General features: G+C 43.1%; 1 protein-coding gene across 1 annotated transcript; it reads left to right on the top strand.

Moving 5' to 3' along the window:
* The first annotated feature begins 1,136 nt into the window (after positions 1-1,136).
* LOC124553391 (protein roadkill-like) lies at positions 1,137-27,695 on the top strand. The gene is made up of 3 exons (XM_047127260.1): positions 1,137-1,702; positions 8,200-8,246; positions 27,610-27,695. Exons 1-3 carry the CDS (start codon positions 1,137-1,139, stop codon positions 27,693-27,695), a joined length of 699 nt encoding a protein of 232 aa, XP_046983216.1.
* The last annotated feature ends 129 nt before the right edge of the window (positions 27,696-27,824 follow it).

The raw sequence follows: 27,824 nt of genomic DNA, 5'->3' as shown, positions 1-27,824 counted from the left end.
AATGGATTCTTCAGCGACTGTTACTAATGAAACAACGTAAATCCAATAAGCAAATAGTGATTTCCCATTTTATTCAAATGTCCAGTCTCGGCATCTAATGCGCACAGTCTACACAGTCAGTGTAAGGACGAACTGAGAAATTCTTCAGCGAAAATTAGACCTCGTTGTCCAGAAACTGTATCATCGAGTGGTTATCTACTATTATCAGCACCATCTGCAATGCAGAGGTTCAGTGACTTCTGCTACAAAATGATAGTAAATGTGTTAGTTGAAAACAAATGCTTCAAATGGCTCTGAGCACAATGGGACTTAACATCTGAGGTCATCAGTCCCCTAGAACTGAAAACTACTTAAACATAAAGACATCACACACATCCATGCACGAGGCAGGATTCGAACCTGCGACTGTAGCAGTCGCACGGTTCCGGACTGTAGCGCCTAGAACCGCTCGGCCACCGCGACCGGCTGTTAGTTGAAGGAAAGTGTATTGTCTGTGGCAGGCTCTGTGGTCTTCAGATGTTGTCCTATTGGACTATTTGAGAAGTGTTGAGAATGAGTTGCAGGCTGAGTAGGCCTGCTTCCCATAGGCAATGTTTCCCAGAAGCACCCTCCAGGTTTTAGTAGACCTGTGTGAAACAACTCCAGCAAGGCTACATGCACAATTATTGGTTAAATGACGAATAATATAGATTCCAGCCATAAAATAATGTTGTTTCCTTGAAGGAAAGAAGTGAAGAGAATATCTAGTTGAATAATGTACTGCTCACAGTTCTTCGCAACCTTCTTAACATCTGGGTAGATGTCCACTTCAAACGATTGCTGGTTCAAGTAAAATCGCCCTGTAGAAAAAATTCAGGAAATGAAGTCTCCCCCCCTTCTGGTGCTTGTCGCGCAAATAAAATGTGCTGAAAGAAAACCGTAACTATTTAAAAACGTATTATTAATGATATGCAGGTATTCACCAATGGCATCAGTCTAACACAGCAAAGATGTGACGATACTGCCACTGGCTGGTGAAGGACCACTTTTATGAACTGTCACTCGAGACTGGTCTGCCTGTTAGTTGCAGACGTATCAGTACTCACCTGTAAGCTGAAAGGGCTGCCCGGTGATGCAGTGTTTCAGAATCGTCCGCAATGGAAGTGGTTAAGGACATCACGGAGACAGCGGCCGTGGACCTGGGGGACCTGCTGGACGCCGGGGACTGCGCTGTGGTGACGCTGACAGCGGGCGACACGCGGCTGTTGGCGCACAGGGCCGTCCTGGCGGACAGGAGCCCTGTGTTCGCCGCCATGTTCGCCCACGACACCCTCGAGGCCAGCAGCGGCGCGGTGAGCATCCTGGACGTGGGGGGCCCGGTGCTGAGGCAGCTGGTCTCCTACCTGTACACCCTGCGGGCCCCCCAGCTGCCCGGCGCGGCCCCCCAGCTGCTGGCCGCAGCGGATAAGTACGGGGTGTCGCGGCTGAAGGCGGAGTGCGAGCGGCAGGTGGCCGCTCAGCTGACCGTCGAGACGGCGGCGGCCGCAGCCGTCCTCGCAGTCCGCCACTCCTGCAGTGACCTCAGGCGAGCCGCCATCGAATTTATTAAGGCACGTACCCACGAGGTGATGGCCACTCAGGGGTGGGCAGATGCGATGCGGAAGCAGCCGGAAGACTTGATCGAAGTGAGCCGGTTGCTGTACGATCCACCACCAAAAAGCAGGTAAGTGCGAGACAACCCACTCATTTGTGTCCCTCAGTTCTCGATGTGTGTGTGTGTGTGTGTGTGTGTGTGTGTGTGTGTGTGTGTGTGTGTATTTCCATGACTATAATTTTTGCCGTTGAATTTCCTTAGATGTGTCACTGCTGTAAGATACACCATCATAGACCGTCATTTCCTGCTAGCTCACGATGCTATCATTGTCCTCTTGTAGCAGGTTAGCTGAATCCCTAAGCTGAGTCCACTTCATTAACAGGTATGTTTTCTAGCAAAAATCATCAAACAACCAATTTCTAGACATTTATCTGTCGAACTACACGTGCAGAAAAAGTGGTTCTTTAGGTTTTGGCATCAAGTGTCAGGAGAATAGGATACATTAACTGTGTGAATGCAGCATCACGCAGTCTGCTGTGCACACAAAGCTGTACTGCCCAACCCGGCCTCAAACACAGTGATGTGTGTAGTTTGCAGCCGGCAGCCCTTACGGGTCGCTGTAAGCCTGTTCGTATAGAGCAGCGTTTAAAGTTGTTCAGTGCCTCTCTGGCTGATGACAATGAGACACCTCTGAATAGTGTCACGCTGCGTGGAGACGACGACCAAGTACGTCACTTCTGGCCGACACCTCGAGCAAGGAAGCGTACTGCACAATGGTTCGAGGAGGGCGGCAACATGTTTACAGTTTTCGACAGCTGATGTTGATCTGTGGAATTTTCTTCGTGTAGTAAAGCAGACCATGAGAGTAATCACTGTTCACACCTCACTACTACAGCTTCGTTCTCTGTCACTTTCTTTCTTCACGCAAGCCATATGCCAGTAACCTCCCCAACATAATTCTTTGTTCTCTCCAAATCCAGGCAGTACATGGAAGATTTTGAATTTCTCTAAAGGAACATTATATAACAGAATAATGGTTCACTGTCAGATCTTGTATGGAAGATGATCAGAAAACCTGGTGAAGTAAGCATCGGTGCTCCAGTGTATGGCTGCTCACACCCCTCGCAGCCTGGGACCACCTCACAGGAACACAAACCAGTCCTCGTGGTGGTTCCAGTTCGTTCCATAAAATTGAGACTTCCCACCTCATTTCCTTATCCTCTCTATTCAGCCGCTATATGAAGCTCACACAGTACTTGGATACATTCCCTTCTGTGCCATGCTTTACTGAGTCTTTGATGAACCGGTACCCCACACCTCTCTGTCTGTTTAAGTTGCTCTATGGATTTCTATAGCCACCCAGTGAACACCACAGACTTGCATTCCACTGTGGCACTACCTATGATATTATCTACCCCATCTATTACCGTTGCTATTCCATCTCTCATAGTCTGAACATGAAACAGTTTCTGAGACCAACATTCCCTTTTTTCTGCACCATCTTACAGTTACATATGTCCATACAAGTCTAGTAGCCATTAACACTGATAAACCGTCATTTATTTTTCAGCTAGATTCTAATACTTAGGTAATATTTTGTGTGGTATTTGACATACTGGTAACCTTGTGTTTGAGATGACGCTACTTGCATTCCCTCAACCAACTGCAATGAACTTATAGCCTGTATTGTAAACCATTCAGTGTGTTTATCTTTTGTTCAATAGACATCAACATGAAAATTCATGTTTGAAACATCGATCATGTTACAGTCATTAGTTACGTTCTTGAAAAAAAAAATTAATACATCACACCTAAATACATTTTCCTACATTACTCCAAACTCCTTTTTCACACTATGGGAAATGACACAAGGTCTTAAGTTTGAGAAAGTTTTTGTTAACAGTAATCTTTTTACTGACAGTAATCCTTGTGTACATTTTACAAATTCCCTTGATGATTTATATTACATCCTTGTAATTCCTGATCTTCACCTAGTTCACTGCCACATACTGAACACACTATGGGCGTCAGTCGCAGACAGAGATATGCTGTTCCTTTCTGGGTCTACCACGGTCTTTTACTGTATGATTCCCCTCTTCTCCCCCCATTGCCCCTCAAAAATGATACCTACTCTCACACTCAAATTTTATACATCACAAATGCCTAGGATTTTAATAAGAATTAAAATAAGATGTATAAAAGTGTTGCATATAAGCAGAATAATTTTTTACTTCAATAATACAGTCCTTTTGCATTTTTTGGGGAGGATGTCTCATTACCTCATGTTTATCCTCCTCCCCTTGTACTCATTCGAAACGCGCTGTCGACCTTTTCATTATATGTACCTCCCAAAACCCAGTCTTTAACACATGCTTTGATGATCGAAGTATCCTGTTAATTAAATTAAGATATCCTTCACAACCAGAAGAGTGCCGTGGCTGTCCAGTTGGTTTGTTGCACCACTAGCGAGATATGCTCGTGCCTGAACTAGAAGTTACGCGAGGAAAAGTTCTGTGCTGACTGGGATTCTAAACCCGTACATACTGTCACCGCCGATGACGACACATGAAGAGACGTTCACTGTCAAATAGTTTTTCACCAGTAATTAGAAGTGGAATTTATAAACCTCAAATGATGTGTTAAAAACTTCCGTGCCTGACTGAGAGTCGAAACCGGCACGAATCGTTATTGTTGACAATGAACGTAGAAGTGTAAAAAAATTATTATTGCCTTTCACCTATGATTTGCCGTGCAAATGCTACGTCTTGAAGTCACCTGATGAAAATTTTTGCACCTACCAACTATTTAAAACCAGACCTGCGCCTTTCATAGAAACGCTGAAGAATTTGTAATGCTCGGGAAACAACAAAAGAACGGAACTGTATAGTCCAGAAAGGGTAAAAAACAGCGGAAAGGGATACCCGAGTTGAACTCCCAGCTCATCACCAACACTCTCCAACATCTCAAGCTGAAATACGTACGCTGTGACGTTACATGGCGATTGGTCCAGTAGTGGAATGCGTACTTTCGACTTGATTTTGTAATCGCTGAAATGAAATCACGTAACAGTCAGCTACACTATTGACATTATGGAATGATGCAGAAATTTCTGCAGGAAGTGTTGGCCCCTAGCTGAGCAGCTGTGACTTTGTACGAGTCTATGGTTACACTAACACTCGATCATACAAAATAAACAAACTCGGCGACAGGTATCAATCAAATTTCCAGAAACTTTTCTGGATAGTGTTGTCGCATTTATTGCTGCAGTAGTGTGTCATTGCGTCAAGATCAGTTATTTATTTTGTACTGCTTAATTTTTGTGCTAGATGTTTATATTTTTACTAAAAGAAGAGATGTATTTGGTTTATAAGGATGTCATTCATGTTGTTTGTTGTGGTCTTCAGTCCTGAGACTCGCTTGATGCAGCTCTCCATGCTACTCTATCCTGTGCAAGCTTCTTCATCTGCCAGTACCTACTGCAGCCTACATCCTTCTGAATCTGCTTAGTGTATACATCTCTTGGTCTCCCTCTACGATTTTTACCCTCCACGCTGCCCTCCAATACTAAATTGGTGATCCCTCGATGTCTCAGAACATCTCCCACCAACCGATCCCTTCTTCTAGTCAAGTTGTGCCACAAGCTCCTCTTCTCCCCAGTTCTATTCAATACCTCCTCATTAGTTATGTGATCTACCCATCTAATCTTCAGCATTCTTCTGTAGCACCACATTTCGAAGGCTTCTATTATCTTCTTGTCTAAACTATTTATCGTCCAAGTTTCACTTCCATACATGGCTACACTCCATACAAATACTTTCAGAAACGACTTCCTGACATTTAAATCTATTCTCCATGTTAACAAATTTTTCTTCTTCAGAAACGCTTTCCTTGCCATTGCCAGTCCACATTTTATATCCTCTCTACTTCGACCATCATCAGTTATTTTGCTCCCCAAATAGCTAAACTCCTTTACTACTTGAAGTGTCTCATTTCCTAATCTAATTCCCTCAGCGTCACCCGACTTAAATCGATTACATTCCATTATCCTCGTTTTGCTTTTGTTGATGTTCATCTTATACCCTCCTTTCAAGACACTGTCCATTCCGTTCAACTGCTCTTCCAAGTCCTTTGCTGTCATTCATAGACAGTCATTCATAGACAGTCATTATTATGTTCAGACACTGGGCCCATTTTTATGCTGGAAGTATCGTTCTTTTACTGCAATTTCAAAAGTAATGTATTTTTACCATGAGGTGGTATTAAGCTACAAAGCAGCTTTGTTTATCCAATACAATAGTTTTTTGAGGAGGTCATTCGTTATTATTCTGTTATTCTGTTATCATTCACACCATTGATCTTGGAAAAGACGAGGCATGTCTTCAGTAAATGCAGCACAGGGGATCCCCCTGCATAAATTCCGTGTGGAAAAATTTACCAAAGCCTGTAGTTAAGTGGCAGGAGGCCGAAAAAAAAATATCACGCAACTGCATAAGGGAAGTGCATACTTTTACCTCGTGTTGCATTCGACATTGATGCACATAGCCTGAAAGGGCATAATTAACTGAAACAAGTAGGTTCATGTATAAGGTCATAGAGATTTTGTTTGATGTGTTGTCATACAGGCCGCTATAAGTACATTTATCAGTCATCATTTCTTATTTAAAGTTACAAATCGTTTTTGCAGTGATGTATTGAATGTTTTACATTTGAAGGTTACAAGGATGATTGTTTCAACATTCAAAAACGGTGCATTAAACATTTTGTGAGTGTATGTGGTAAGTGCAGCGAAGAATTCACATCAGAAAACAGTTTTCTCATTTCGAATGGTATTCCTTTGATGTGACAGTTTACCAGTACGGCCGAATCGATTACTGGCAAATGTATTGAAATACGACCGTTTAACGTTCGTGCAATACTTGAATTCAATAGGAAATGTTGAGGAAGAAAAAAAGGATTAACTTAGGGTCAAACGTCACATCGACTGCAAGACCATTAGAGTCAAAGCAGAATCTACAGCTCCCAAATGTGGGGAAGGAAATCTACAGTTCCCTTTCAAAGGAAAGATCTCAGCATTTGCGTTCATGGATTTAAGGAAATAAAGCAGAACGGAAATCAGGATGGTCAGATGGACATTTCAACCACTGGGCTTTAACTTCATAAAAGGAAATTTTGTGGCCCTGAGAAAAAATGTACGATCAAAGGTTAATGTGTGTCCTCGGAATGTAACATCACGCATCTGGTGTGACGAAAGTGTTCTGTAGTAAGAAATCCTTCCAAGCAGTATGCCCATAGTAATTAGCATCTTTCGTAATCGTGGCTGGCTGCAAAGATTTTCATCGAGTCATTTCAACTGCTAATACGTGCACATCAAACCAAAAGAGAAAAGTAATTGTGATTTTATCCTCTGCGTATATCTTGTCATCAAAGATGGTTGGTGTTGGTTTCGACTTGACCACATACGAAAGTTTTCAAGGCATCATTTCAGGTTAAAACATGTCACTCCTAGCAACTGTCGAAACAGAATTCGACAACCAACGTCTCCTTGTTTGCAGTAAGCAACGATGCTGCGAGCAGGCTTACATTCCCGCCCCTCACGGAACTTTTCGTCGCGTTATTTCCAGTTCAGACATGTGCACATGTCGCTACAGGACAACTAAGCAGAAGTCTAACGTGTGTTTGTGGCTAGAAAACAATGATACGTACTTGATTCAAATCCCAGTAAAGGAACAAAATTATTTGCTTCACCGTTTCAGGTTTTCATCTCGCTAACAACGAAAAATTTGGATATATAACGTGTTATTGTGCCTAGTTAACAATCGTATTAAGTGCTGGGTTCAAATTGACATCCAACCCAAAACTTAGTGAAACTTCAAGATTTCAGCGTTTAGATACGTGCACGCTAGCTTACCTGTGACTGAAACGATATTTAAGACCTTTGGTATTTAGTTAACAGAGACAACGGTTGTTCGATTTGAGTCCTGGATGTCAGTGTGAACAAACGTTTTCGTCACGTAATTTCAAGGTGAAAGTTAGTTTCTAAAATGTCATTTACTGCAGTAAACTTGAGTTTACAGGTGCTAAAGACTGTCATCTAATAATAACACTTATTCTGGTATTGACGTTATTGAGATATTAGTCTGATTGTGGACTGACAGCCTTACAGATCAGTTTTCTCAAGTGGTCTCTTGCAGTAACCATTTTGAACAGTGAAACGCCCATACCAGAAAAGAGAGCTGAGGGACGGCAAGACAGTAACACTAAGTGGGTGCATACAAATCTGGTGGAGTGGAATTCAGGCCGTTTGGATAATTTGGAGGGTGATAGTACCTGAGCTGACCTGTCCAGTAATTCTGTATGTATCTTAATCCTGCACTTGATTTTGAACTACCTGTTGTATGGTGTTGTCATCAACTGGTGTAGGGAGCTCAGGCGTACATCTGAATGTCATTAACTCAACAGCAATTAATTTGTATTAACTGGACCGCTATTGCAGCATTCGGCACCTGTCGTCTGCCAGTTGCCAGTGTGTGCACGGCCCCTCAGCAGGGCTGGCTGTAGTGAGCCACCCCCACATCCTCACATGGATACGCCAGCCAGCTCACACTCTGCTCTCTCTGTATGTGCAGCACACCAGCCGTCACCGCCGCTACCGCCACTGCCACCACCACCACTGACGCCACCACCACCACCGCCACCACCACCACTGCCAACGCACCCCGCCAGACACGTGCTGCAGCTGCACTTCCCACATCTCCTCCACCTGGAGAAGCCACTGTCTCTCGCATGCGGTGAGTTCCCTCACTATACACACACATGCATGCACTTATTAGCACTACATTGTACAGAAGGTAGAAAAACAGAGAAAGGAAATGTAAAGGATCAGTCTACATTCAGTGAGGGTCAGCAAAATGAAATGGAAAGGAAATCATAACATATGGTCAGATGACTAATGGGGCAGCATCCACAGAATGACGAAGTTGTATTATGAGAGAAAGGTCAATTAAAACTGGTTTGGTAGGTAAAACAGTGATCTATTGTGAACATTTCAGTGATATATTCCCATCAGAACCAGTAAACCAATCCAACAATAACTCTCGCATGTAAGGCGACTTCACACACAGAAAATCCAGTCACAGAGAGGGATTATGAGAGCACATGATGCATAACACTATATTTAAAGAGACATAAACATCTAAAAATCATGGTGTATTGGAATGCAGTAGCAGGGGATGAGTAAAGACAGATTTATTTATGAGACAATTTAGGGTCGTTGGTAGAAACAAAAGAGGAGAAAGGATCCTAGACCCCTGGATTAAACTTGTGCAAGTAACAAGAATTACTCTGTTCAAGAATCAAAACAAAAGCAGTAGTTGGCAGAGGTGGTCTCTTAAGCCTAAGCTCCTCAGGGTTTGGACCAACATGATTGTACCACTTTATTTTGCTATAACAGGTAGTCAAAGTAACAACAGACATGCAAAGCAGAAACTCTGCCAACTGTAGATCACATTTCTGTCTGTCAACACACTTAAAGGGCTGAGATCCCATCATTTATTTCTGGGAAGAGGGGGTGCAGGGTCGGACTCTTCACCACAGAGCAGCATTTGCATTCAAAGTCTCCAGTTGTTTGTTGGATGTAGTACAATCTTTGTCTTTGTCTACAGTTTTTACTCTCTGCTGCTTCCACCAGTACCATGGCAGTTATTCCCTGATGTCTTCAGATATATCCCACTTTCCACAGTTACTTTCTTATCAATTCACCTAATTCTCAACATCCTTTTATTGCATCCCAATTTGAATGCTCCAAGTCACTTCTCTTCCTGTATCTCCCATAATCCATTATTCATTTTCATACAATACTGTGCTCCAAATGTACATTTTCAGAAATTCCATCACAAAATTGAGGCCTATCTTTGGCAGCAGTAGCGTTGTTTTGCCTGGAATGATCTGTTTTCCTCTGTTACATTACTTCATATAACAATCTCGCTCTGTCCCTCAGTGTAAATTGGCTTCCCAGGTAGCAGAATCACTCAAATTAATTTACTTTGTGGTCCCTAATTTTGACGTTAAGTTTGACACTGATGTTATTTCTGTTACTCCCCAATATTTCCGTCTTTCTTTAGTTTAAATCATAATTCGGTGCTCATCCAACTGTTTATTGCATTCAACCACTTGGGTACTTCTTTCTCACTTTCAGTGAACATGGTAATAACACCAGTGAATTTTATCAATGAAATACCTTCATCCTCAATTTTAATTAAATTCCTGGAAGTTTATTAAATTACGCGAACGATTCCTTGATGTTCAAACTGAACCCTTGGCGATACTAATTCGGTTCCTGTTTTGCACCTTTTTAATGACAGTATTCCTTGCTTCAGTTTTTGCTGCTCCGTGTTGATTATTGTACATATAGTAATTTATATAATCTGATTGCATTCTATATCTCACTCGTATTTTTTGAGATTTCACACATGTCGCATTACTTTACATTGTCAATCTTTTTAAAGGTGGCCTAATGCAATGAAGGCTACGTGATTTTCTTTAAACTTTGCTTCCCTTTTGAAGTGTAAGATTAGATCTACCTCTCTGGTGCTTTTACCTTTGTTAAATCCAAACTTACTTTCTTGCACATATTAATCGTGTCAGCAATTAGGATTCATAAGCTATTTAGCTCATTGTGAGAAATCGTTCGTATTTAGTGGTCCTTACTCGCATGTGGAGTGTGTAGATGATATTTTTCTGTAAATTTGTTGCTATGTCTACAGTCCCATAGATTCTACAGATGAATTTGAACAGTTGAACCTTCCTGGCAGATTAAAACTGTGTGCCCGACCGAGACTCGAACACGGCACCTTTGCCTTTCGTGGGCAAGTGCTCTACCATCTGAGCTACCAAAGCACGACTCACGCCCAGTCCTCACAGCTTTACTTCTGCCAGTACCTCGTCTTCTACCTTCCAAACTTTACAGAAGCTCTCCTGCGAACCTAGCAGAACTAGCACTCCTGAAAGAAAGGATATAGCGGAGACATGGCTTACCCACAGCCTGGGGGATGTTTCCAGAATGAGAATTTCACTCTGCAGCGGAGTGTGCGCTGATATGAAACTTCCTGGCAGATTAAAACTGTGTGCCCGACCGAGACTCTGTAAGTAGGCTGTTCAGGTTTTTTTATTGGTAACGCCACCTCTGTATGAAAATCACTGGCTGTGCTGTGTGCAGTCTGTGGCTAGTTTGCATTGTCGTCTGCCATTGTAGTGTTGGGCAGCAGCAGCTGGATGTGAACAGCGCGTAGCGTTGCGCAGTTGGAGGTGAGCCGCCAGCAGTGGTGGATGTGGGGAGAGAGATGGCGGAGTTTGGAAATTTATAAGACTGGATGTCATGATCTGTTATATATATTATGATTTTGCAACACTATTAAGGTAAATACATTGTTTGTTCTCTACTAAAGTCTTTCATTTCCTAACTATGCCTATCAATAGTTAGTGCCTTCCGTAGTTTGAATCTTTTATTTAGCTGGCAGTAGTGGCGCTCGCTGTTTTACAGTAGTTGGAGTAACGAAGATTTTTGGTGAAGTAAGTGATTTGTGAAAGGTATAGGTTAATGTTACTCAGGGCCATTCTTTTGTAGGAATTTTTGAAAGTCAGATTGCGTTCCGCTAAAAACATTGTGTGTCAGTTTAAGCACAGTCATGTATAAATTGTTCAAAGGGGACGTTTCATACACTCCTGGAAATTGAAATAAGAACACCGTGAATTCATTGTCCCAGGAAGGGGAAACTTTATTGACACATTCCTGGGGTCAGATACATCACATGATCACACTGACAGAACCACAGGCACATAGACACAGGCAACAGAGCATGCACAATGTCGGCACTAGTACAGTGTATATCCACCTTTCGCAGCAATGCAGGCTGCTATTCTCCCATGGAGACGATCGTAGAAATGCTGGATGTAGTCCTGTGGAACGGCTTGCCATGCCATTTCCACCTGGCGCCTCAGTTGGACCAGCGTTCGTGCTGGACGTGCAGACCGCGTGAGACGACGGACGCTTCATCCAGTCCCAAACATGCTCAATGGGGGACAGATCCGGAGATCTTGCTGGCCAGGGTAGTTGACTTACACCTTCTAGAGCACGTTGGGTGGCACGGGATACATGCGGACGTGCATTGTCCTGTTGGAACAGCAAGTTCCCTTGCCGGTCTAGGAATGGTAGAACGATGGGTTCTATGACGGTTTGGATGTACCGTGCACTATTCAGTGTCCCCTCGACGATTACCTGTGGTGTACGGCCAGTGTAGGAGATCGCTCCCCACACCATGATGCCGGGTGTTGGCCCTGTGTGCCTCGGTCGTATGCAGTCCTGATTGTGGCGCTCACCTGCACGGCGCCAAACACGCATACGACCATCATTGGCACCAAGGCAGAAGCGACTCTCATCGCTGAAGACGACACGTCTCCATTCGTCCCTCCATTCACGCCTGTCGCGACACCACTGGAGGCGGGCTGCACGATGTTGGGGCGTGAGCGGAAGACGGCCTAACGGTGTGCGGGACCGTAGCCCAGCTTCATGGAGACGGTTGCGAATGGTCCTCGCCGATACCTCAGGAGCAACAGTGTCCCTAATTTGCTGGGAAGTGGCGGTGCGGTCCCCTACGGCACTGCGTAGGATCCTACGGTCTTAGCGTGCATCCGTGCGTCGCTGCGGTCCGGTCCCAGGTCGACGGGCACGTGCACCTTCCGCCGACCACTGGCGACAACATCGATGTACTGTGGAGACCTCACGCCCCACGTGTTGAGCAATTCGGCGGTACGTCCACCCGGCCTCCCGCATGCCCACTATACGCCCTCGCTCAAAGTCCGTCAACTGCACATACGGTTCACGTCCACGCTGTCGCGGCATGCTACCAGTGTTAAAGACTGCGATGGAGCTCCGTATGCCACGGCAAACTGGCTGACACTGACGGCAGCGGTGCACAAATGCTGCGCAGCTAGCGCCATTCGACGGCCAACACCGCGGTTCCTGGTGTGTCCGCTGTGCCGTGCGTGTGATCATTGCTTGTACAGCCCTCTCGCAGTGTCCGGAGCAAGTATGGTGGGTCTGACACACCGGTGTCAATGTGTTCTTTTTTCCATTTCCAGGAGTGTATTTTTTTCGCGGCATGAAAATGCATTACAGAATCACGAAGCAGCCATAAAAGAACTGCAAACCATTGTTCATGAACATCATGAGACCTTGTGGGCTAAAATTGACTCAGTTGCATCTACCGATTCGGTTACGCAACTTGAAAAAACTCAGGAAAACTTAAAGGACACAGTAGATTCGATTTTAACACAAATGGACACTCTGAAACTTGGTTCAGAAAAACACACTGAGGAAATGTGTTCACTATCGGAGAAAGTAGCCGAACTTTCGGATCAGTTCACTAACTTATCTGCAAAGGTAGATGATGATCTGAATGACACAAGACCTATAGCCATCACTGACACAGAAGAGTATGAACAAATTAGAAAATTCAAACAAAATCAAAATCAAATCAATACAGAGTACAAAAGAGAAATCCGGGAAGTACAAGATCAGTTGGCACAAGTAATACAAAAATTTCATATTTCAGAGGACACTCGCACTCCAACACGGGAAGAGGAACTTAGAAACACGGAACAGCCACAAAATAATAACACAGGGCACTTGGTAAATTATGAAAGAAATTGGCAAGGTACACCGAATTTTGAGATGGAACCGCCGAAACGACGTAACAATGACCGACATGCGACTCGCCGACATCATGATTTTGACTATAAGCTCTTCATTACTACACGTAAATTCAAAACATTTAAGAATTCTGGCAACGACATTCATCCTAAAGCGTGGCTCCATCAATTCTCTCATTGTTTTCTTCCCAACTGGTCATTAGAGCATAGATTAGAATTTAAGTGTGGCTACTTAGAGAATGAACCAGCTGTGCGAATGCGATCGTACATTCACGATTGCCACAGTGAAGGAGAATTTTATCATGCGTTCCTCTCAGCATATTGGTCTCAAGCTACACAAGACCGAGTAAAACATAGCATCATGATGATGAAACACTTTGAACAATCTGAATTTTCCAGTATTGTCAAATATTTTGAAGACATGTTGCATAAGAATCAATATCTTTCAAACCCATACAGCCCTTCAGAACTCATCCGCATTTGCTTAATCAAATTACCTGAACATTTACGACATTATTATTTTGGCAGGACGTTGCAAAGACGACATTGAAGCTTTTCAGGGACTCTTACAAGAATTAGAAATTGATACAGACAGTTGCGGGATGCGAAAAGAGGAAAACAATCACTACAGGTCACATCCGTCACAATTCCGTGACGACAGAAACAATAACTGGACACGACAGGTCTATTCTTACAACGCAAATCGTGACCAAAATAGACACCACCCGTACGACAACCGTTGACAGAGTAGTAATAATTACAGGGAAAGATCACCTCTCCGCGGTAATGACTATCACAGAGACAATCAGAGAAACAGACAATATGGGAACCAAAATAATTATTATCAAGGGAGACAGAATAACTTTAGGCGCAACGGATAACGCAATTTGACTTTCAAAAATTCCTACAAAAGAATGGCCCTGAGTAACATTAACCTATACCTTTCACAAATCACTTACTTCACCAAAAATCTTCGTTACTCCAACTACTGTAAAACAGCGAGTGCCACTACTGCCAGCTAAATAAAAGATTCAAACTACGGAAGGCACTAACTATTGATAGGCATAGTTAGGAAATGAAAGACTTTAGTAGAGAACAAACAATGTATTTACCTTAATAGTGTTGCAAAATCATAATATATATAACAGATCATGACATCCAGTCTTATAAATTTCCAAACTCCGCCATCTCTCTCCCCACATCCACCACTGCTGGCGGCTCACCTCCAACTGCGCAACGCTACGCGCTGTTCACATCCAGCTGCTGCTGCCCAACACTACAATGGCAGACGACAATGCAAACTAGCCACAGACTGCACACAGCACAGCCAGTGATTTTCATACAGAGGTGGCGTTACCAATAAAAAAACCTGAACAGCCTACTTACAACTCGAACTCGGGAGCTTTGCCTTTCGCGGGCAAGTGCTCTACCATCTGAGCTACCGAAGCTCGACTCACGCCCGGTACTCACAGCTTCACTTCTGCCATTCTGGAATTTGAATAGTTGTTTCATTGCAGCCTCCTGCAAGCATCATATAAACTGCAAGGGAATGTTATTTAACCATTCGCTTTGTTTTTGCACAAATCGTCCAGAGCTTTGTTAAACTCTGTGTCTAATGACCAGTCCGCTATGTTTTCCAGCTTGACTTTCAGTTTTCCTTTCGTCATGTCATCCAATAGCCCCTCACCTCATGGAGGTGCTCAGTGTACTTCTCTCAGCCATCCCTTTCTCTCCCCCCCCTCCCCCCTCTCTCTCTCTTTCTTCCTCCCCCCCCCCCCCCCCGCACTTAGCAGCGGAATTCTTTTCTAACTCTTACACCCAAACCTGCAGATGTCAGACACTCAGATCAGTACCAAAGTTGCAGGTCGATAGCTTATCAACAAAAACTGCGGTTTAGTTCGTGCTGTCTGCTGTTGTCCAGCAGAGAGTACATAAACGTTAATTAAAAGTAACACCAGGACTACAGAGCACTTCACAAGCCTAACAGTGAGTATGTAATGTATGGTGCTTTCATGTGGAAGTTGACAGAGCCTAAGATTCCTGTATCAAAGATCATGTGTTCACAATCCAACGACCCTAATTTTTTTACCGTATTATGTGTGAAAGTGATATATGGGACGACGCGCTTTTTTTTTTGGGTCATGTCTTCTAACTGGTTTGATGCGGTCCATCACTAATTCCTCTCTTGTGCCAACAACCTCTTCATGACAGATTAGCACTTGCAACCTACGTCCTCAATTATTCGCTGTATGTATCCCAATCTCTGTCTTTCTCTGCAGTCCTCGCCCTCTGTAACTCCCTCTACTACCATGAAAGTCATTCGCCGATTTCTTAGCAGATGTGCTATCATTCTGCCCCTTCACGTTGTCAGTGTTTTCCATATATTCCTTTCCTCTCCGATTCTACACAGAATGACTTCATTCCTTACCTTGTCAGTCCACATAATTATCAACATTCGCCAGTAGCACCACAGCTCAAATGCTTAGATTCTCTATTTCAGTTTTCCCACAGTCCATGTTTCACTACCATACAGTCCTGTACTCCATATGTACATTCTTAGAAATTTCTTCCGCAAATTAAGGCCTATGTTTTATACCAGTAGAATTCTCTTGGTCAGGGCTAGTCTGCTTTTGATGTCCTCCTTCGTCCATCCGTCTTTGGTTACTTTGCTACCCAGGTAGCAGAATTCTTTAACTTCATCTGCTTCATGACCATCAATCCTGATGCTAATTCAGTTTTACTCAGGATAGGAATGTCAGCAGCATATCATATCCTTGATATCCTTTCATCTTGAATTTTAATTCGACTCCTGATCCTTTCCTTTATTTCATTCCTTCTTCTTTGTACAGATTGAACAGTAGGGTGGAAGACTACATCCCCACCTTACACTCTTTTTAATCCAAGCACTTCGTTCTTGGTCGTTCACTGCTATTATTCCTTCTTGGCTCTTGTACATATTGTATACCACACATCTCTAACTATAGCTTAGCCCTATTTTTCTCAGAATTTCGAACACCTTGCACCACTTTACATTGTCGAACACTTTGTCCAGGTAATCAAATCCTATGAACGTGTCTTGATTTTTCTTTAGTCTTTATTCCATTATCAACCAGAATGTCAAAATTGCCTCTCTAGTGCCTCTACCTTTTCTAAAGCCAAACTAATTGTCATCTAGCACATCCTCAATTTTATTTCCATTCTTCTGTATATTATTCTTGTCAGTAACTTGGATGCATGAGCGGCTGAGCTGATTCTGCGGTAATTCTCGCACTTGTCAGCTCTAACAGTCTTTGTATTGGGTTGATGGTATTTTTCCGAAGTCCTAAGACACATACATTCTACACACCGACGTGAATAGTCGTTTTGTTGCCATTTCTCCCAATGATTTTAGAAGTTATGATGGAATTTTATCTATATGTTCTACCTTATTAGATCTTAAGCCTTCCAAAGCTCTCTTATATTCTGATTCTAATACTGGACGTGCTCATGACATGTAAAATGGCAGTTTGGAGTAGTCTGCTTTCGGTTCGTTTCACTGAAAGCAGTAAAGCTGTAGAGTGCTTTAGTAGTTTCACAGAATATACAACTAGAACAGAAAAATAAAGAAACAATTGCATCGCACATGTGGAAATAACAACAATAACAATAATCAATAATACACAACATAACAAGATCAATGATAAGTACACAATGTTCAACTAATGAAGCAAAAGAAGCAGACTGTCAAAAGAACATTGCTACAAATTCCAAAAAGTCTTTGTACATGTCAGAAAAACGTTGTCCCATGTAACAGCTTCGTGCCAACACAGTTGTCACTAGTGGTATTTGAACGTTATACCTTCTCATCCACGCGAGATGTAGGATGCATTACTCACTGATACGCTCTTCCCGTGCTCGGCAGCTCGCGTGATACTTTTAACTACCCTTTACACGTCCTGTTTTCGTTCATACTCCATCGAAATAACAGCTTTTGGCACCGATCTGAGAGTCTGACATCTGGAAGGATGGGTGTTAGTGTTGTCATCCCTGCATTTAATTACACAGAAGGATCTTTAGGCTTTTCTATGTGCTGAATGTGTGCATCCTACGATCAATTTTTATTTATTTATCCTGAAACTTACTGCTGTGATTCTACTTCATCGTCCCTCGAAATTAGAGTTACATTTCTTAGCGGCCTGTAATACTTTATTCCTGGCTTTCCCTGACTATTGTAGTACTTCTTCCTTTCATCAATCATTTTATGTATTTTTTCCATTTGCTAAGATTTCTTCAGAGTTGCCTTCCTTGCTCCAACATTTGCCTGTTCAATTTTCGTGTTTCGCGTTGTCAGACACATCAGCTGCTGTTCACCTGAAATTCCAGCTGAGACATTCATTATCGTGTTATCTACAGTCTCACAGAAGTTGAAAAACCCATTCCATTCGCCAGCTCTTTAGTATCCCATTTATCTACACATTGATTGCTCCTAACAGTTCTTTTAGGTTTCAGTCTGTTCACCACCATAACTAACTGACCCTACGTCTGCTCCTGGGTACATCTTACAATTCATCGGATTTTCTGTCTGGTAATGATATAATACATCTGGAACCTTCCAATACTTCCAGGTCTGTCTTATACACCAAGTATACACCACCACCTTCCTCCTTAACCTTCTTGATAGCCAGAGACGCTGAGGCGCTGAAGCAATCATACAAAAATCACAGAGCAGAGAGTGTAGACTTGCAGTAATCCCGCCACACAGAGCAGGGGGTCTCTCACACAGGGAGCAGTGTGGACAGAACCAGCTGCAAACTGATGAGCAAGTCCCACAGAGGACTGTTCAGTAATGACTGCACATGGTAAGCCAAATGTCTTGAAATTTTTTCTGGAGCTGCTGTCCTACAGGTCATACATATTTCAAAAGTGGTTGTTAAATAAGGAAATTTAGAAGTAGCTCAAAGTGTTAATCATGATATTTGTCAAAGTTTGGAAGGGCCACTTGTCCTTAACATTTGACTGTCTGTTACCATTATAACAGCTATAAAGACAGACAGACGTACAAATGCCTCTACCTGAAGCACATACTTTGGTCTGTACTGATCTCAGATGCCACACATCATGGATTGGTACCCAACCAGTCCTAGGACGTTTATTATGTATAGTAAAACGACAATGTCTAAAAGGGTGCACATGAAATGCGAGGCAGTTAAGTTATTTGGGTCACGTACAAAGAGGCACAATCCAGTTCAGATCATTCGGATACCTTTGAGAACGATAGTACCAGAGCTGGCCTGTACAGTGGCTCTGTAATTAAGTTTCGTGTAAGTGTCAGGCACTGTATGTACATTTTCCTCATGCTTGATTTTGAGCCATCTGTTGTGTGGTATGGTGAGCAACTGCTGTGGGGAACTCAGGTGGTGCAAATGAACGTGATTACCACACTGGTAATTCATTTGTATTTACTGGACCACTACTCCTGTTGTCGGTGTGTGTTCCGCGTGTGTGTGTGAGTGTGTGTGTACGCTGCAGTGAGCCGTCCCCAGGACACCACGAGGACATGCCTGCTCACACTGTGCCTCTCTCTCTGTATGTGCAGCCCACCAGCCGCTACACGGCTGAGGCCCGCCACCACCACCACCACCGCCGTCGCCACTGCCGCCACCACCTCCACCACCACCAACACCAACACCGCCACAGCTGCCACCACCACCACTGCCGGCACAACCCGCCAGACTCCTACTGCTGCTGCTGCACCGCCCACGACTCCTGCGCCTGATCACGCCACTGTCTCTCACTTGCGGTGAGTTCCCTCAACACACACACACATTCACACACACACATATACACACACACACACACACATGACTATATTGTGTAGGTAAGATATAAATACCAAAACGCGAAATGTAAATGCTCAGTATGGATTTAATGAGGCTCAGCAAAGTGAACTGGGAATGAAATCAGAACAATACAGTCAGATGAGTAACGGGGATGTATCCACAGGTTTAGGAGGTTGTATCATGAGAGAGAGGTTAATTAAGAATAGGTTGGTAGGGAAAATAGTGAGTTATTGTCAACAGTTCAGTGATTTATTCTCATGCAACGAATGTCAGCGATAATTCAGGAACATACGCCAACGTCACACACAGAAAATCTATTGGCAGGGAGCGACTGTGACTGCACTGAATGTGTATCTCTCTATGCCAAAAGAGATAAACGTCCAGTACTCTTGGCATATTGGAATGGTCTAGCAGCGGTCAGATAAACACATGTTTGTGAGACCATCTGGGGCAGTTGGCAGGAATGAGAGAGGACTAAAAACCCAATAATTTGCCATAAAATTTCCGCTAATAACAACAAATATGCTCGTCAAGCACCGAAGAGAAGCAAATGTCGGCAGAGCTTCAGCTTCTCAGGGTGTGGACCTCTTTGGTCGCCCCACCGCAGTATGGTGCAACAGCCAGTCCCAGAAACAGCATATATGCAAAGCAGACACTCTGCCTGCGGTTGACGATGTTTCTGTCTGTCTGACCAAAGAGTTTAGAGTGCTGTGACCGCCCAGAATCCACAATCACTTGTGTTATGCATTCCTATCTCTGTCTTGCGCTAAAGTTTTTACCCTCTACAGCTACCTCTAGTACCATTGCAGTTGACCTCTGATGACTTCACATGCAATCTGTTACGCTGACCCTTGTACATGTCACGGTTTTCCACATATCGCTATCCTCAGCTATTCTGGAGGGACGTTTCAGGGTTCCTCTGCTATGAGTTCACCTAATTTCGACATCCTCCTATAGCTCCGCATTTAGGTTGTTCCTTCTTTTTTTTCCCGTAATCCACCATTCATTTTCATACAGTACTGAGTTACAAACGTGCATTCAGGTGTTTCTTCCCCAATTAAGGCCTATCTTTTGTACCGGTAGCCTTGTTTTGTGAGGAATGTCCTGTTTTCGTGTGCTAGATAACTTTTTATGAGCTCGTTTTGTCCCTCAGTGTAAATTGGCTTCGCAGGTAGCAGAATCCCTGCAATTCGTCTACTTCGTGGTCCTTAATTCTGCCATCAATGTTGTTTCTGCCACTTCCCAATACTTTCCTCTTTCTTCTGTTCATTAATCCTATTTCAGTGCTCATTCGACTGTTTATTACATTCACCAACTCCAGTGATTCTTTCTCACTTTCAGTGAACACAGAAATATCGCCAGGAAAACTTATCAATGAAATGCTTTTTACCCTTAGTTTTAATAAAATCCTAGACGTTTCTTCAGTACCACCAGCGATTCCTTCGTGTGCAGTCTGAAAATTTGTGGAGACTACTTGCATCCCTGTCTTTTACCATCTTTAATGAGAGCACCAATCCTTCCTGATTACTGTATGTATTATGTTTTATCTGCTGTTCCCTATGTCTTATACCTATTTTTTTAAAGTTTCGCTCATGTCCACTGTTACACGTTGTCAAACATCATTTAGAGATATACAAATCCAATAAAGATCTCGATTTTTCTTATACATTCCTTCCACTATCAGATCGAAGGTCTGATCGGTCTCTGTGGATCCTTTACTCCAAATTTAGCGTCCTCGAACATATCCTCAGTTTTGTCTTCCATTCTTCTGCATGTTATAATTATTCTTGTTAGTAATTTGTACTCATGACCTGTTTAGCTCTCTGTGAGAAAGCTGTCGCAATATCGACCCTTGCTCGCCTCTGTAGTGTCTGGGTGGTGTGTTTCTGGCAGTGTGTTGTTATGACTCCTGTTTCATGGATTCTACAGACAAATTTGAATTGTCATTTGAATAAGCCAGACGGAGTGGCCATGCGGTTCTAGGCGCTACAGTCTGGAACCGAGTGACCGCTACGGTCGCCGGTTCGAATCCTGCCTCGGAGATGGATGTGTGTGACGTCCTTAAGTTAGTTAGGTTTAATTAGTTCCAAGTTCTAGGCGACTGATGACCTCAGAAATTAAGTCGCATAGTGCTCAGAGCCATTTGAACCATTTGAGCCATTTGAATTTCAACTTCCCTAACAATCATGTAAGTTCTGAAGGAATGTTAACTAACCATTCCACCTTCTTTGTATGCAAGTTCTTCAGAGCTTTGTGAAATTATGAGTTTAATTGCCAGTCCCCACGTTCTCCAATTCTGCTTCCATCTCTTCTCCTGCCACGTCATCTGATAGTCCTTCCCAGACATAGAGGTCTTTAACGTACTGTGTTCTTACGTCTGCCCTCTCCTGCGTGTTTAACACAAGGATTCGTTTCGAACTCTTTGTGTAGTCATACTTGCATTTAATTTCACTTTAGATTGTTGCCACTTATCTACGTGCTGAATGCATCCCTCCTATGATCCTTTCCTTTTCGATTTGTTCTAGTTCTTCCTGCAGTCATCATACTTCTACATCCCTCAAATTTCCGACTGATTTCATTTCACCACTGTGAACTCTGACTTGGTTCCTGGAGTGCCAGGGACTCGTCCTGACAGATCCACTTCATATTTTCCTATCATTTTCATCAAACATTCTGAATAGTTGTTAAATAAGGGATAGTATAGATTAGAAGATTTATGTTTACGAGTCCAGAAAGCTCGTTCAAGCTTAAACTACAACCACTTTAACTTATTACATCGCAAATTATCCAACTTGGCCATGACAGGGTCAAGGAGAGAGCTATATGAGAGCGTTTGTCTGATAGCTCGGGGGTGAAGCGTTAACCCACCAAAGGTGTGACTGTGGTAGATGTAGGCTGAAGTCTCGCTGGAAAGATTTTTTTATTTCTTCTGTGGCAGAGTTACCCTCAGGTAGATCCACAAGCAGTTAAAAAGTCCTTAGAAAACTACTCCCGCGTAAGCTTTTTTCCTGTCTTGATTCAGTGCACTGTAGGTCTAAAAGTGAAAAACTTAAGGAATTGAAAACGTAGTTGCTGCTGTTTCGTCTTGTACAGAGATAATTTTTATTCTTTTATCCAGAAAAAAGTGTAGAGATTTAGTTGGGGCACTGAATAACTTGTTAAATTGATTTCGTTATATGCCTGCACACACTGCTAGTTTTCCATACATACTTTCGTGGTAGTTCTCCAACGCATCTTCATTATGACTGCGGGCTGCACTTAATCACAGCCTGTTTTTACGCAGGAAGGGCACAATATCTCGCCAACTCATGATGATTTATGGGCGTTTGTGTTATGGAAACTTTGTTTTATTGTAGAATGTTTTTCTTGTAAGGTTAACATGGTAAGCTGCAATTCATTTGTGTTAGTACGGCGTATGCGTCATTGTTTTTTTTTGTTGTTGTTGTTGGTTGATTGAACACGACAGCTAAACGTAAGGAACATCATTCGATATGTAGTCTCCCATATTATCTAACGCTTTCGAACTTGCATAGTATTGATTCGATTATTTCCTTTTCCTAACACCTTTTTGAATGCGTTTTCTTTGGTCATTGATAAGATTTTCTTGTACTGTTTGCTTTTCTGATTGGAAGCAGTGTGTTATTCGCGACTTATGAAAAATCTTTGTGGGTGTTCATCTTTTCTAATCGGTGTTATGCTGTCTTTTGGTGATGCCAATGAACGTATCTGTAAGGAAAAGCGCTTTAAGCGAATAATATTAAAAATAAAGTTATTGAGTCATAATGTAAATAGTGTCAGGTGGTGCTAAAAAAGCGGATCACTCCTCGTGGATGAGCTTCTTCTCTACAGCACATGTAAGACATAGATACAATAAGAAATAGATACAATAGCTACTGAAGAGTACAACTATCTGAATAATTACCTCTGCTCTCTATTTAAGACGTTAGATTTGCAGTCGGTGAGTCTGGATATTATTCGTAACAGTGCTTTGGATCAAAATATGTTAGAGAAATGCAAATGAAACTCTGGCAAAACTTCATGTATTGCGGCCCCTGGTCAGTACTGCAGCAGACAGTGTCTTCGCGTCTCCACGAGGCAAAATCACCAGTGATCATAGCATCAGCTGAGCCAACGTATTCTCCGTCTCGCTAATCTAACCCAGAATTGGCAACGTCACAGCATTCATTTGGCAACCACGTGATCATTGATTTACTTCTTGGTGTGGTTGAGATTTGGTCAATTCAGTTGATATTTTGTTGTCACTTCCGATAAATAACATGACTGATTCTCACTTCAGGTTGAACATAGAGGTGTCAAATTGGTTCCTTGATTCCAGAAAGACCTTTCCACACAGAACATGTAACTAATCTCATATTTTAACGATACTGAGCCTCTCTATTGACAAAATATACCGCAGTGGGAACGCACTAGTAGTGGCTGCGACTCGCCAGCAAAATGGTGCTCGGTTGCCCTGTGCGGGGAGCGCTGCATTAGCCATAGGTTCCAGTCGCGCTAACACCCCAGTACTGCACTAGCCGTAGGTTCTAATCACGCTAGGAGCCCAGCACTGTCTTAGCCGTAGGTTCTAGTCGCGCTGTCAGCCCAGTACTGCATTAGCCATAGGTTCTAGTTGCGCTAGGAGCCCAGTACTGGATTAGCCGTAGGTTCTAGTCACGCTAGGAGCCAAGTAGCCATTCTGTCTCCTTCCTACACCTTTTCTTACAGGGTTACAGGCTTCCAGATCGAAAACCATCGAGCACATCGTACCGCCACCACCTTAAGCCTCATCACAATTTCAGTTTACTACCCAGTTGATCCAAAGGTCAATAATTCAAGAAATTGTGAATGTGTACCCTTTTAGAAATTATGTTTTCCTCCTTATACCACACACATCTCAATTTTTTTGAATACACAGTTCCATTGATTACGTGTGGCAGTGAGTAATTCCTTAGCTGTATTTCTTTCTCCATTTATGGCGCTTGTTCTTGCCCACAGAGTAAAAATGGTAAGGCATGAAGTAACTGGCTCATATCAAACTAGTGTGTGTAAAGAGACATCAATGATCCAAACTGTCTGTGAATATGCATGGCACGTGTTCCCAGGCTTCAGCTGGCTGTAATGCAGCTCGATTTCGAGAAGACTTTCTACAGAGTGAGCCACCAGTGCCTTCTGAAAACAATGGATTTTCCCCAGTGTTTTGCTGACATCACAGGTAAAATTTCGAAGAACTGCCCTTCGAAAATCATGATCAATGGTCAGCTAACCAGGCAACTTGCGTTCACGGGTTCGGTGTGACAACATGGTCCTGTGTGGACGGCCTCATTCGCCACTGCCACTGAGCCCCTGCTAGCCGCTCTGCAGAAACAGCTACGAGGGCCGCACACACACACACACACACACACACACACCACACACACACACACACACACACGGCCAGAACATCGTGTGTAGGGGACACGCAGGTGACATGGGTCTCGTGGTCACCGACGAAAGCGACTATGAGAAGACATTGCAGGTACAAAACAAAGTAAACAACTACTACAGTGCGTGTCATTTACGACGGCGGCCGAGTTTAGGTTCGTTCTGCACATCTGACGTCACAAATCACAGTCAGCCAATGAACAGAGAACGACGTTCCCAGAGCTCGACTGCAGTGCAGAGCACGGACGAGTGTCTTCAGTTTTAGAAACGTTCAGTCATTAATAAAGTAATTGAACAGAAGCAATGCCTTGATAGAAGACTTTATTTCATAGCAAGTTTGGAAAAAGCATTCTTTCTACCAATTGCTTTATACTCTATTAATTAATTAAACCAAACAAGCAGTAAGCCTCCTAATTCAGGCGATAGCAAGGAAAGGTGTTTGTATCGTTCTCACGAACCGCTTTTTCGCAATAAAGAACAGCGGTAATTGTTTATTTCCTATTGTACTTCGACAAAACGTGAGTAATTCATAGTCATACCAACAGTGTGTGGCGATATTTTGCATGTTATTTTAGAGTCCTCCAGTAGTTCTGTTCAAAGATAGGCTGTGTTAGCATAATGGTTAAGATGTTTATCTGCTAAGCAAAAGGTTCTGAGTTAAAACCTTCTTCGATGCTTATATTTTCTTTATTTAAAAACAATATCTAAGTGTGTTACTTCATGAATTTTATTCGTTTGAATGTAATTTTTTGAAATTTCTAGTGCTTTGTCTCTTCATTATAATCATAATAAGTTTTCGGGTATTCTAATTTTGTCTCCAATATTTCTTTTCACAGCAATTAAAAACAATGAAAAGGCACACATACAGCATTCATGTTATCTGTTTTGTTTGTATACCTTCTCTTCCACAGTCACTTTTTTACTATTCATATTGAGATATATTCTTTTGCGAGAGTATAAAAAGTATTATTTAGAGCAGAATTTCGGCTCGTACGTTCCCGAGCTACTTGATTGTCTGATGCAATTCTTTGCTTCGCTGCTTTGGCAACATCATCATATACAATGTTTTCATCGACTGATCTATGTTTTGGCAAGTATTTGCTGTCCCTTGTGACAATAACAAATTGTTTGCACATTGCGCCTCACAATATTTTAGTTTCTATGTTTCATTACGCCCACAATTCAGTTTTGTGTACTTCGCCAATTTTGTTTTAATCAGAACTTTTTAGAAAAAAGCGAAATGACTCTGGTATAAATAAAACTTTTATTACAGTCGCAAAAGACGGAATATTTCTCAATATTACATACGGCACCTATCTGGTGCTTAAATTAAATGAGATATTGTTATACAGTAAATTTTATATGAAATTTATGTATATTGTCCACATTTCATTCTCAACATTGTGGCAACTAAAATCGACCATACGGAAAGTATACGCTATGGACTTTTACCTCTGCAAACTCTTCAAAATTTCGTGCAATGGTTTACTCCATTTAACGCTGCACAATAACTGCGTTGAACTTCGAAACAAAATTAAGTCATTTATGGGGGGAAGGTATCAGTCAAGAAGATGTGTAAAAATCAGATTTTTGGGCCCAATAGTTTTTGTGAAATCTAATGATAAGTGTGTCAAAGCAGTGGGAACACCATGTGTCAGCACAGGCGGGCATTGCAGTGATGACAAAATGGCGCACAGCGCGGAATGCGGGGAGCACGTCTCTGTAGCAGCGAAAGGCTTAATGCAACCGTGGTGGCTTTACTTCATGAAGTTCGCGCTCCCCCCTAAACGTAAGTTTGTAAACTATACTATACTGGGCGGGCATGCGCGAACCGCCAAGACTTGAACTATAGACACTCTGCAGAAACAGCTACGAGGGCTGCACACATGCAGACACACACATATCGACAGAATATCGTGTGTAGGGCGTACACAGGTGATCTGGGTCTCGTGATCAGCGGCGAGAGCGAGTCGCAGAAGGCATTTCAGGTCACCAGCAAATACGAACTTGCATCAGCTGCGAAGCCGAGCAACATAAGATGCGTGATCTTATGTTGCTTTTCGTCCTGCCTCAATGCAGGGTGTCGATATGCGAAACACGCGAGACCTCAGTCCAAGTTCTGGCTGTGGACTACAGGTCTAACGTAAATCGTACTGCAGCTGCAAACTCTAAGAAAGTGCTTGCCAGCGAGCCAGCTGGAGTCAAAGAACATAGCGGGAGAAGACTTGACGACACCCAAAGGCCACACTTTGCAGATATGTACATGATCTGTAAAGTCAACTGCGTAGCACAATTTTAACCCATACCACGTGAAACAGCAGCAAGATTTCTGTCACCTTTGAGTGATTTTCTAACTCGTGGTAATATTTTTAAGATAAAGTTTGATACGTTGACCATCTCAGGCGGAAACGGGGGCGGGGGGGGGGGGGGGGGATTAAATCTCACCGACTTTGGGAGAAAGTGAGAAACTATATTCGTGTGTTCCACACACGACATGCGGAAGAAGACACAGACGATCCTCACGGCGCACATACCAGACGAAATTACTCCCACTGTCTGGGATCTACCCACAGATGTACGGCACGTCGCCAATGGCTTTTATCATTTTGAACAATTTTGATTCGAACTCAGTTATACTCAAACCAGAGTTGACCGTCGAATATGGTAAAAGTCAAGAGCATGTACGTGGAATTAATGAGAAGCAAAAGCGGAAATGTGACTGTACAAAAGTAGCCGGACTACAGCTGGAGGGCCATTTCGACAAACATCGGCACCCCTCACCTACCAACAAGTGTGAAAAGTAGGTAGAGGGCAGTAAACAGGAAAGTAGCAACGAAAGCGAAACTTGAGGCAGTCCACCTGGGTGGTCGGCAGCACGTGAGAGAATTACGACCTGATAGCAGGCGAGGTTCGTACGCGCTGAAGTGAAGGACATATGGTGAGTTATCACATAATTGTTAGCCACAATAACACGAACTCTACTCCCAGTACCTTGCCTTCCAATTTTTTTGAATCGTAGCGACGTGCCGTGTGAATAAAGGAACGCTGTAAACTGGCTAAGAGGACAGACAACGTACCACCTGCCAGCAGAGGGAAAGGAGACGGGCGGGCGCTGGGTGGGTCGCCGCACGCACGCCGGGCACAAGCGGGCCACGGGGCGGCGCGTGCGTCGCTGAGGCGGAAAACTGCGAGAGGAACTTCGCAACATGTTTCAGTGCATACAGTTACGTGGAACAGCGTGCAAAGTGAACAGAAAAAGGCGTGAACGCAAGAACATCATAATGTATCGTCCTTAAGCTCTTTTG

Source organism: Schistocerca americana, chromosome 11 (genome assembly GCF_021461395.2).
Source record: "Schistocerca americana isolate TAMUIC-IGC-003095 chromosome 11, iqSchAmer2.1, whole genome shotgun sequence".
Taxonomy (NCBI): Eukaryota; Metazoa; Arthropoda; class Insecta; order Orthoptera; family Acrididae; genus Schistocerca; species Schistocerca americana.
This window is presented reverse-complemented; position numbering and strand designations above follow the sequence as displayed.

Bases quoted from the DNA above. Each gene is read 5' to 3' on its own strand.
- LOC124553391 (XM_047127260.1), top strand. From the start codon at position 1,137: ATGGAAGTGGTTAAGGACATCACGGAGACAGCGGCCGTGGACCTGGGG. The intron at 1,703-8,199 runs GTAAGTGCGAGA...CTGTATGTGCAG, and splicing joins GATCCACCACCAAAAAGCAG to CACACCAGCCGTCACCGCCG. The intron at 8,247-27,609 runs ACGCCACCACCA...ACCTGCCAGCAG, and splicing joins CACTGCCACCACCACCACTG to AGGGAAAGGAGACGGGCGGG.